Source organism: Trachinotus anak, unplaced genomic scaffold (assembly GCF_046630095.1).
Source record: "Trachinotus anak isolate AG129_WGS33_773 ecotype Australia unplaced genomic scaffold, CSIRO_AGI_Tana_v1 ptg000025l, whole genome shotgun sequence".
Taxonomy (NCBI): domain Eukaryota; kingdom Metazoa; phylum Chordata; class Actinopteri; order Carangiformes; family Carangidae; genus Trachinotus; species Trachinotus anak.
The window spans coordinates 2,279,266-2,291,222 of NW_027273876.1; the positions used below are offsets into that span (position 1 = coordinate 2,279,266).

Here is an 11,957-nt window from a genome sequence, read left to right on the forward strand (position 1 = left end):
GTGACTCTTGACCATCTGCTTTTTGTCACATGATGAAACACAACACAACTCTGGACTAAACAAATACAGTGTGACCAAATGTTGTACTTGTGACCACTTTTGACCACAGTACCATTGTGACTGATGATGACTAGTGTTGCGTACCAATCCTCAAGACTCTGACTAACAACCTACAAGTTTGAACAGCAGTGAGTATTTAAAAGTTAAAAGTACTGCAAGCTAGTATCAAGTTTGTTTGATCTGATATTTCCTGATTTATATAATAACTTTGAAAAGAGATGACTGCACACTCATCTCAGTTCATTCTTCTGTTATCACCAGTATTTCATCCATATTTTGACAAAAGACATTAAATGAAACACTACTGCCTTATGCCACCGAAATGCAGTAACAACAAATTTTTTCAAACCTGAGTTAGAACCTGAATTTAAAAAAGGAGGGAATTCTAACAGTAAGCTGCCTCAAAGAAATAAGTAAAAGGGCCCATAGTCATTTAGCCATTACAAGAAATGTACAGTTACTAGCCCTTGATTACTAAATGAATAATATAAAGACCTAACAAGCATATTTGAAGATAATAAATGGGGGGAAAAAGCAAGTCTATATGCTTATATAAACATATAGTATTTACAATCACATAGGCAGGTCTATGTGTAATTTTATTTTATTCTGGATGTATTATATCGGCACTAGTACTGAAAATTTTCAAAAACCGTAACAATTTTTACTAATTTTTCAGTTCATTGCTTCTGTATAGTAAGTGTACATTATGTGAACTGTAGGGAGGTGTGTGTATAGAAACAATTTAAAGTGTACAGCATGTTTACTGTCCAACTCATTAAATATTATTTGGTTCTTGGACACTGAAACTTGTTGGGAATTACCGCTGTCTCATTGCTGGAGTAACTGCGTTCGGGTAATGTCGGAGAGCAAACTGAGAGTACGGTGAGAGCAGGTGAGGAGGGGGTGATGGAGGTGGAGCTCACTGTCGGTGGCACCACGTGGGCCCCACATTTGCAGCCTGAATCATAGATGAGCCTCAGCACGTCGTTACGGAAGCGCACGCCTACCAGGGCGTACAGGATAGGGTTGAGACAACAGCGGGTGAACGCCAAAGTGCAGGTGATGTACTCCAACAGGAGGCCGCAGAACTGCTCCGCCATTTTACGAGACAGCACCACAGTGTACGGCAGCTGGAACACCAGAAACACCAGCACCAGGGCCACCATCAGCTTCAAGGTGCGCTGCCGATGCCACTGCTTCCCTCGCCGATGTGCGCTCCCTTCCCACAGCACTTGAGCGATCAAAGAGTAGCATGTCACCATAATCAGGAGGGACAGGCAGAAGACAGCGATGATGGCTCCATTGGTGGCCATTTTGACTGTCCCACTCTTTATCATGCCACAGTAATAATGCATCAGTCCATCATTGCTGGGTGCCGCCGACACCCCAGAAAAGAGAATTTCAGGCAGGCTGAGGAGCACCGCAACAACCCACACACCTAGAGCGCCTACCTTCCCAGCTGTCAAAATCTGACTGCGCAGCCTGAGCATCTCCTGGGCTCGTGCCACCACCAAGTAGCGGTCAACGCTGATGCAGGCTAGCAGCAGCAGCCCGCTGTAGGTGTTGACAGCGTAGCAGGCACGCATGGCCTTGCAGAGGGCAACAGAGAAGATCCAACCCAGGTGAGTTTCGATGGCCTGTAATGGGAGCGTGAGGAGCAGGAGGAGGTCAGCCAGCGCCAGGTGGAACAGGAAGACGTCGGTCATGGAGCGAAGCCGGAAGCGGCGGTAGAGGGCGAAGGTAGCAATCACCAGGCAGTTTCCCACCACACCCAGAACGAAGATGAGGCAGAAAAGACAGGTCTGAAACGTTTTGATGGTGAACTCCTGGTCACCGGCCTCACACCAGTAAGAGGACGTGTCATAATAACTGTTGCTTACGTTGCAGGACGAGGTGTTCAAACAGTCTGAATCGTAATCAGAGTAGATGATAGTGAAGTCACTGTCATCCATCGCTGGTGAGGAAAAAAATGAAGACTAGTCAATAATTTATCTTGAAATGAGGAAGAATAATTAAAAAAAACTCCCATGACTAAAATGTTTACCCATCTCTGTGACTTCTACTTCAGTGTCATCAACTTTCCTCTTTATCATTTTAAAGAGCTACCTACATTTAAGAAGTAGGAATAGTGAGAGTATTGAAAATGAGTGAGTGCTCACTTTAAAAGGAATCTATACTAACAGTAAGTGCATTTCCATTAACCTGCTTAATGTACAATTTGAAATTGCAAACTTAAAAACAAGTAACAAAAAAATGTGAATTTTTGAAAAAGCTCTCAATTGTCCCTACAAAATGTAGACGCTTGCATGAGGTAGTTTTTTGAGACTGTTCTCCTCCCTCAGGTCGTTTGTGCAGCAGGTTATTATGACCCATAATTACATTTTGTTGTAAAGCGACATCTAGTGGCCTCAGTAATTATGATGGGAGCAAAGGGAAAATTACAGTATTAGTTTGTTGTTTCTATTATCCATGACCATTCTACAAGGTTAACCACGTTGTTATTATTGTAACTATGACAACAAAAATTGTCTAGTGTTGAGGAAGTACTTATTTTAACCCAAATCACCATCTTTTCCTAAACCCAACCAAGCCTTGGCCATTATTATAGTAGCCATGGAGACGAAGGTAGGTACGCCACTCTCAGCACAGTCCACATGTTTATTACTGTAACCATGACAACCAAGGTGCGGTTGGAGCCTCATATGAACTTCAGATAAACTGGTGGTCTGGGTCGTCACAGAGCATTAGGGAGGGATCTCTCAATGGCCAATATAAACAGGAGGCGTGTTTGTATGGGCACCACCTAACTATTATTTACAAAAAAGATGGATAGATTAGCATCTTTTTTAATGATCAAATCGAAGTATGTGTGAGAACGATGTTAAAGACGGACCTTTGAAGTAATTTTAACTTTTATAGCGGACAATATCCTTCAATCAGAATGTGATCAAATTATTCTATAGATATCATATATTGTGTGGTATGTACTGATACTTTAAACCACTTCAGCCGTCACATTAGTCTTTTAAAACTTTCCAGTACATTTAAAAGAAGATTTAAAAAAGGTTTGCAAAAGTAGCTGAAACATGTGGCTGAAGAATAAAGAACTGAACATAACCTTTTTTTTTTTAAATCTATTCACAAGTTATTGTCAGTTTGGGCCAAGTTACAGTCTAAACTGCACATTAAAACTCCTCTGTGGTTTCTACTAACTGTTTATCATGAGTCATTCTAGGCTGTTGCTAAATGTCACAGTGAGACTTGCGTGAGGACTAGTTATTGCTCAAAAATGTGATTTTCCTATGCACATAGAGTCTGGGTTTATTTTCAACATATATACTGTACAACACACCATGATATCAGGAAATACTGAGCTCCTCTACAATCAGGCTGAAAGGTACAGGCCTGCACAAAGGTTCAGTTTGAGTAAGCAGCTGCGATATTTTAGTCACTTTGCACTGGGTTGCGTGACACTGGCATCAGGTCGTTGGCACAGGGGAAATCGTGGGCAGCTCAGAGGTCTAGAGATCAGTCAGTGTCGCGTGCTAACAGCGTTTATAGGCAGCTTCCACAATCACCTTTTATCATTTTATCTACACTACTGCTGAAGCTACACACAATATCAAATTCTGCTCTTTCCTCTAATATTTTTTCTCTAACTTCTTTATGTGATGGTGGAGACAGACATTATGGAGTTTCCCTTAAAGGTAAGAGCATCAACAGCAAAGAGAGCAGTGCTTTGTGGTTGAGATTTATCCAATATTTTTGTTTGTTTGATTTCAAACAAAGTGTATCAGTCTCAGAAGCTGGAAAACTTCAATTGTGGAACAAGGTGCTCTTGACAAACAATGAGCTGTGACACCGAATGTGATGTCATTTTCCTGAAGTGCAGTTAAGAACAGAGCTGTAATGTAGTTTGTTGTTAGATAGAGACTCGGCCAAAATGGGATTCATGTTCTCCGGCTTGTGACCCAGACTGCCCGACAGCGGTGCTGCATATTGGGCTTCACTAACTGCTGTAACGACAAAGCCTCTTCATGTGCATGAGGGGTACCAGTAAGGCCAAATTTTCACAGCGCAATTTCAAGCACTAATGTTACAAAAACTCAAAACAACTGAGCTGCATTTTCAGCTCCGTGTTGCAGCTGCAGTTTGTGTAAAATACTGAATGACGCCGTTCCTCTGGATGTTCAGCTCTTAAACTAATATTGCGCTTTTTATCACTATTCATTTCTCTCCATATCACAATATTGGATGACCATCATAATTAACATTTTATGATATTTATACATAAAGCTCTAATCTCACGACTTCAAAACCACGTCACATCTCTCCCCTCAGTTAAATGTTAGAATTACGATGCACAATCTAATTATTACTTTTCAATTTTCTTTACCGACCAACTGGTCGAGGCAGACGGCCGCCCACCCTGAGCCCGGTTCTGTTGGAGGTTTCTTCCTGTTAAAAGGGAGTTTTTCCTCCCCCCTGTTGCCAAGCGCTTGCTCTTTGTGGGAACTGTTGGATTTTTCTCTGTAACAAAGTAAGGTCTTGACCTTACCCTGTAAAGTGTCTTGAGATAATGTATATTTTGATTTGGCGCTATACAAATAAAATTGAATTGAATTGAATTGAAGTTGAATTTACTCATATTTTTTTTTCTTTTTCAAAAAACCTGATCAAGTAATTATTGTAGATTTTACACCTAAAAACATTTGACATCAGCCGTCAGCGTCACAGTCTGAGCTGCAGCTTTCTCTCACACTGTATTTTTTTTTTTTTAACAGCAGAATATGACACATTCTATTGCAATTTCAGGAAAACATCTGCTCCTTTACAATCTGGCTGAAAGTGAGATCATCTCTAGCAACCGTGAATGTTGTCATATGGTTTGAGTAGGCAGTGTGTGTGTATTTCAGTCATTCTGCACCGCTGTGTGTCCGCTCGCTGGCATGTGGGAACCCATGAGCAAGTTTAAGATCATCCGTTTCATTTCCTCTAGCACTGTAGCAGCTGGGGTATATGAAATTATTATATTTTTTACTTGTTCACGGTTTTTTGCCACGTGACACTGACATACTGTAGATCATGTTCCTTTAGCAGCAGTAACCAGGAAAACAACTGTGCTGCATGTCTGAAAGTTTGAGATTTATTCCCTATTGAACTTTTTTTTAAAATTGTTATTCTATTTTAATTTGACATAAAAATGTAAATGGTGCAAATGGTGGTGCAATTTCCAGGTTGCACAATGTAGCAGTTGAATTTGAAAAACTGCATTTGTAAAATTAAAAGTATAAATGTAACAATTATCATATGAATGGTGTCATATGGGCTCTGATTTGTGATGAACCACAACTACCAGTACAGTTTGGATTCTTGGCCTGATCTGTAGTGATAAAGAAATAATGTCATAGTTTAAAGCATGCATGCATGCATGTGCACATTAATGCAAAATTGTTACTAAGCCTAGTCATAGTTAACAAATGTAGGAAAGATCCTTTCTTCAATTAAAAAAATCTTGTTTATCTAGTTATAATGTCTTTTGCTGCACATGTTCTCCAATGCTTTTGCTTCCTACATTTTATTATGCTCTATTTATGCACCAATCCGGAAGAATGTAACATTAATTTCCATAAAATTTCTGTCCAGACTTTCTTAAATGACCTTACCTGTGCTGGTTGAGGTGTTAAGCATATTCCACGTCCTCCTTCTGTCTCTATGGTTGAGGTCTGAGAGGCAGGCACCCTTAAAAACAAGCGCTACTGGCTAAACCTTAGCCAATGAAACCAGCTCTTTAGTTGACCTTGCCCCTGCGATGGCTGTTTTCTTCTTGATCATGAAACTATGTTGATGACACATCTCTAACTGAGATGTGTCTTCCCACAATAACTTTGTGGGTTATTTATTCTGCCTTTTGTCTTAAAACCGATCGAGAAAAGTTTTGTTTGCATCCAGATCTGCAAACTGTTTTGTCACCAGTCAACAGATGTTTATCGATGAAAATCTTCTCTACAGTAAAGCTGTGTATCTGTCACTGGAACTGCACATAACTGTAACTGAGTACCTCTGATTTTGACATTTTTGATCTACTGTACATTTGCCTGTGTTCATTTTCACAAATGTATGATGAAAGCAGATTTAATTCAGTGAAAAACATAGAACATGCTCAGCTGTGGGTTTCACTCAGGGATGAGCTCTGCAGAGGCACATCTGGGAGTAACTGGTACTAAAACCAGTTCACAACCCTCCATTGAACTTCTTTTGAGGTTTTACAATTGAGTCAAATAAGAGTCAAACTTCCCAGAGGGGGACAGGGACGACTAGAGTCTTTAAAGATTCAAAGCTGAACTTGTATTTTATATTAGTTAAGCTTTATTTCTTAAGGAAGCCTTATTGACATCAAGAGCTCTTTTTTTCTTTGTACACACAGTAGTCACATGTAACAGTCATTTTCTTTATGGACTATAAAATGTTGAGAAAACATCCATCACAGCATTCCCAAGTGCAAGATAATGTGCAAGATATTGAGATTGTTCTATCCAACAGCCCAAAACCCAATAATCAGTATGCAATGATATAAAAAAGAAGAAAGACTGAAAATGGAGCGAGAACAAGCTAATACATTTCTTTTTTGCTCGAAAAATAATGCAATATGACAAATTAATAAATAGTATATAAATATGATGATAAATTACAAATAATAACATTCATAAGTATTATAAAAGTGTCAGTAAGCACAACTTTAAAATCCCTCAGAGAAATGAGCATCTCTGACTCCATTTTGTTTCGCAGTTTGTTTGTTTCGCAGTGAGATGCACAAAAAAATGGGAACTAGTTTTTCATAAGTCACAGTCTCTGCAATTTAGATAACATGGCCTTATAGACGAAAACACAGATATGCTGTGTTCTGGATGTCACTGATGACCTCTGACCTCTGGTCTTGAGTAATGAATTGACAGTAACTATTGGCACTATGGCGTCCAGTGGTTTAAGGGTAGCGACAGCAGCAGTGTGGTAATTTTCATTGTTGCTAATCGGCCTCTAAGTCGTACAAAAACAATACAAAACTTAATAAGTCGCAGCAGCTTAAAATGACATCATCAAATGTCTTTTTTGTCCAAACAACAACCACAAAACCCCCGAAATACTGAAATTACGAGAGAGAAGGAAATTCTTCAAATTCTCACATTTGAGCAGATGGCGCAATTAAATAAATGATAATCTGGTATCAGAATAGTTGATGATTGATTCTCTGTGGATCAACTAACCGATTATTCAATTTATCACTGCAGGTCTGCAAAAGGAGAAAGGAAGAAGCTATGTTTCAGGATAAGAATCCAGTTTTTGGTTTTGGATAGAAGTGGTCAATTTGACTTTTGTGGGAAAATCCATTGTATCTCTTAGGGCTAGATAGACCATCAAAGCTCCGAGCTTTATTGATCAATCTGCTGATTATTTTCTTGATTAATCATTTAATTGTTTGCATATTAGGTGTCAGAAAATGTTATAATTTCCCACACTCTTCGGAAACATATTGAAATTGCATGTTTTATTCAAAATTACAGCCCTATGTGAAATGCACATATTTTTTCTTGATTAATTCTCAATTAAATAGAAGACATCTGGAGGTTGTCAAAAGTAGACTGTAACCTGGAGAAGTATGTGATAGCGTTGATGCTCATTTTATGGTAATTTTATTGGATCATGTTCTTGTATCTGTGTGGTTTGTATTTTCTTGTTGTGTCTTGTGTATTGTAAAAGGCTGCTCTACAGATGGGCATTGCAAACTAAGTTGATTCATTAATGCTGTTGTCTATAGCATCAGTTCATGCTATATATGGTTCATGTATGTATAAAAATTACCACTAAATAATAAACAATAGAAGAATGCATCATCCACATAAAAACGGACATCGCAATCTCAGTTGTAAACAAAATATCACTTAACTTACAATAAATGGCAGAGGCCCCAATAAAGATCCTTGTGGGACACCTTTATCAACACCTTTACAAGTTAAAAGCAGCGTATTTGATAAAAAAAAAAATCTATAGTACAGAGTACAGAGAAATATTGATTTTAATTGAATGAAAAGAATCAGTTCATGTTCTTCAGATTTTGACTTTTTTTTTTTTTTTTTTTTTAATAATTGTACATTTCTGAAAAATTGTTAATAAAAACCAAATTGGTTACAAGGGGTTAGGGATGAGTTATGGATATGACATTTTTCCGACTTACATTGGGGCAGAAATAAAAAAAAGTGCGTTGGTTTATTTTTGCCCAAGTGCCTGATTAACCCCTGTGCACCAATTTATACTGCATGCATGTTGTCTGACAACTGCAGAATTGTTAATGACAACGAGTGTCAAACCACAATGTTTGCTTCAGACCATGAGAAAACCGTGCAATGAACTGCTTACAATTGTTTTTGCTGATGAGAACTGTTCGAGACATTGACAGCTGGGCTGAGATGTTGACGATCCTTGATCCACACAGTGGTTTTCTTAACATGTGATTTCTATCGTCCTTGCTTGTTTGTATATGCGGTTATAGCAAAACTGATGTGAAACTCGTGACCTATTATTCAACCTGTGAACATTTAGGTTGAATAGTTGTTGGCTCCCTGGAATGATGTCTATTTTTTTTGTAAAACCATTAAACCTCTCACTCACGTCAGTTTTCTTTTTTTTTTTTAAATACTTTGAGGTATATTTGTTTTAGAAGAGCGAACAGTTACTTCAGAAACACTACTTTATTTTCTCTAGTTTTTTCAAACACCTTAAAGGTGTGCAATGACCTTAAACAACTTCCAATCTAATAATAATTTAAAATATATTTTATCTAAACCTTTACATTAAATAGTTTTTAAAAATGTGGCCATTATGACACACTTAATAAGTTTTTTGTTGCTGTTTTTAAAAGGTCAATAAATGATCAATTAATACTTTACACAGAGCTAAAATACCATTAACTATTTGCGAGTCATAATAGGGTCAGCAGTTAGTGATGTCAGTAAATCAATGAACAGGGTTTTTCTGACACAATTGTACATTAAGTCTGCAGTTGTGTTAGGTTTCCATTGTTAAATGGCTCCTAAGAAATTTATGAAGCGTTAAAATGGTTTATCAGCCATTAATAAGACCATTAGCTACTCATATAAACTCTTAAGAATAAATTCTTAATACAGAGACACGGAAAGCACCTTGCTCTATTTTTGTGTATGAAATGTTCTGCACAAACAAAATTGCCTATAAAGTGAAGCTAAAATTAACAATTAATTTTCATTACAAATATTCTTAATTATATTATATACACATAATATATATATATGTAATATATATAATATTTATGAAAGAGTTGCATTTTAATCTGTTACAGAATATCTGTTACAATCACAGATATTCTGCATGCCATTTTATATCATAATTATTGTTACACAATCCTAAACAGCAGCGTTTAACTGGCTTAAACTTTTACTTTTTGGGTTATTTGTTTGTTTTTGATTTACCAATGCAATGTACAACAGTAAGTGCATGGCTTACTGCAGATATTTTTTAAGATAAAAAATATTCCATTATTATATATTATGTATATTTGAAGAAAACAGTACAGGGTATACTTCAAATCAGCTGATGGAAATTTGCAGAAGTGAAAAGATGCCACTGGAGGGGACTTTTTTCAAGCACTGTAATTGTGAAACTGACTGAAGCTACAGGATGTAGGTAAAGGGATACAGTAACAAATGAACTCATATTAAATTATTATACGGTTATAAATATAAATTATATTGTTTTATTTCTGCAATTTGATTATCTTCGATGAGCAGTTTTCCTTCAGGATAACTTCCTTAGTGCACGATGAGCATTAAGTTTGTATTCTTTATTAAAAAGCAAGTGTGCAGTGAGTTTAGGCTTCTTCGTGTTTGATTATGATTCTGAAGCAAGGTAAGCTGAAGGTGTGAAGAGGGGGCAGCAGGTCTGGAGACAAGCAGAAATGGTGACAAATAATCTGTGTTTCATATTGTTGTGTTGTGTTATTTTGATCTCAGTGATGATACCGGCTGCTCATTTTTACCACTAACAGGGAAAGCAGTTTAACACCAGCATGACTCAAAACGCCCTACAATAAAACACAGGGTCCCCACACCTCCTTAAACATCAAAATTCAAGGACCACAATTTTATACTGAGAAGTAGGTTTTACAGAAACTCACAGACAGCAATGAAAAAGAAAGAGGCTTGAATGTGTGAACACATCAACAGTATTTTCATTTCTGTTTTAGCGAGACAGCCAGCTGGAAAGCATCAAAGAAAGGCAAACAGTAGGCTAACTGTACTTCAACTGCATTTATCACTAAATACTCATCAACAACTCAAAACTTTTGCTGTTATCTGACACTGCTAAGTTTGGAGAAGTCTGTTTGTACCTAAATACTTACATAATGATGCAAATATGCAAATTATGATCAGTCATAATGTATTTCCCTTTTTACTGCAGCTTCCAAAGCCTGTAACCTGTTTAAGAAGGGTTTCTCTATCTGTATGAGCACACTGGTGGTTTATTTGATGTGTGGGCCTGTTATAGGTAGCGTGATGTGTAAAGTAGATTTTGTTTCCTCAGTCATTTTGATCTAATCTCGCCTACAGATTTCCTCTTGCTGGACCCTCGGAGGAAATGTGTTTTCATAAGATTGTAATTCATAAAGAACTCTGACTCTAACTGTTACATGTCCAACACATTTGAAGTTGCATAATAAATATATCAATGTGGATATCAGCAATGACAATTAAAGAAAGAATTCAGACAAAGAAACGTGTTGGTCCTGATTTTTTAAACAACTTTGTGCACTGTCAAGAAACACAACATACAGTACACAATATTTACAGCTCCTACAAAAAAAGTTTCCTATATTTCCTACACAGCATCACTATGATATATGATCGGTTATGGGGTGGTTATAATGTTATTCGGATGGTGCACATCCCTGAGTGGCCACTCTGAATTCCTGCAATGACCCTGAATGTCTTTCAACATGCAGCGAACCCCTGAATGCCAGAGCACAACTTCCTGTCTACATGGGCCAAGGTGGCAACACAAGCCATTAGAAAAAAAGCGCTGACATCCTCCACATTAAAAAAAACAACAACAACTGTATGTATGAGGTAAAAACATACCCCCCTAAAAATTTCAACTTGTTTTTTTGCCCTAAATTTGCATAAATCAGTATGACATTTTGACAGGAAATGTGTTGTTTGTGTAGAGCTTTGTGTGACAGATACCTTTTGTGTTTTAGAGGGTTTGACTTTCTGTCATGTTGCGCCAGCTTCCTGACTCCAGCCCTGTCTCTGTCCAGGCAGCCACCTTCACTGCTGCTAAATGAAGGAGGAAATCCCTTGTTTGTTTTTATTGGCTATCTGTCACACACACACACACACGTTACAGGACAGTCCGATCCCAATTAGGAGATATGAAAGATGCTTATGTAAGTGGAGCCTCAGGAATAGGAGAGGACGTTCCAGCACTCCCTTTATTTATCACATAGAGATGAAGTCTTATGCAAGTGATGAAGAAATGCAGTTTATTTGAAAATTGTCTGTTCTAAACCTTATTTAGATTAGTGTGTACTGAACAAAAGGGACAAACTGAGAAGTCTGGAGTCAACAAATCACATGAAAAGATCAAAATCTACCAGCGTGTTAATCCGTCTCGCAAAACTTTCTGACTCCTCCAGGCCGTCTGTGGCTCTCCAAGCTCAATGGCTCCTACTGAAGAGATTTTAAAAAAGAAAAAGAAAAAAAAAGGTCTCAAATATATATCCCCTGCCTTCCTCTCCCACTCGGCCTCTGTATCTGGTATATGAACGCGATCACACGTGCGTGCACATACACAGTCAGTGGTGG

General features: G+C 37.8%; 1 protein-coding gene across 1 annotated transcript; it reads right to left on the bottom strand.

Annotated features, from left to right (window-relative positions):
- Positions 1-715: 715 nt before the first annotated feature.
- ccr10 (chemokine (C-C motif) receptor 10) lies at positions 716-5,892 on the bottom strand. Its single transcript, XM_071462855.1, has 2 exons — positions 5,730-5,892; positions 716-2,017 (listed from the first exon to the last, which is right to left on the bottom strand). The coding sequence occupies exons 1-2, from the start codon at positions 5,752-5,754 to the stop codon at positions 846-848; spliced, it is 1,197 nt and encodes a 398-aa protein (XP_071318956.1). The 5' UTR covers positions 5,755-5,892; the 3' UTR covers positions 716-845.
- Positions 5,893-11,957: the final 6,065 nt, after the last annotated feature.

Excerpts from the sequence above, each read along its gene's own strand:
- ccr10 (XM_071462855.1), bottom strand. The coding sequence starts at position 5,754 with ATGCTTAACACCTCAACCAGCACAG. Across the intron at positions 2,018-5,729 it reads TAACACCTCAACCAGCACAG|CGATGGATGACAGTGACTTC; the intron begins GTAAGGTCATTT and ends TTTCCTCACCAG.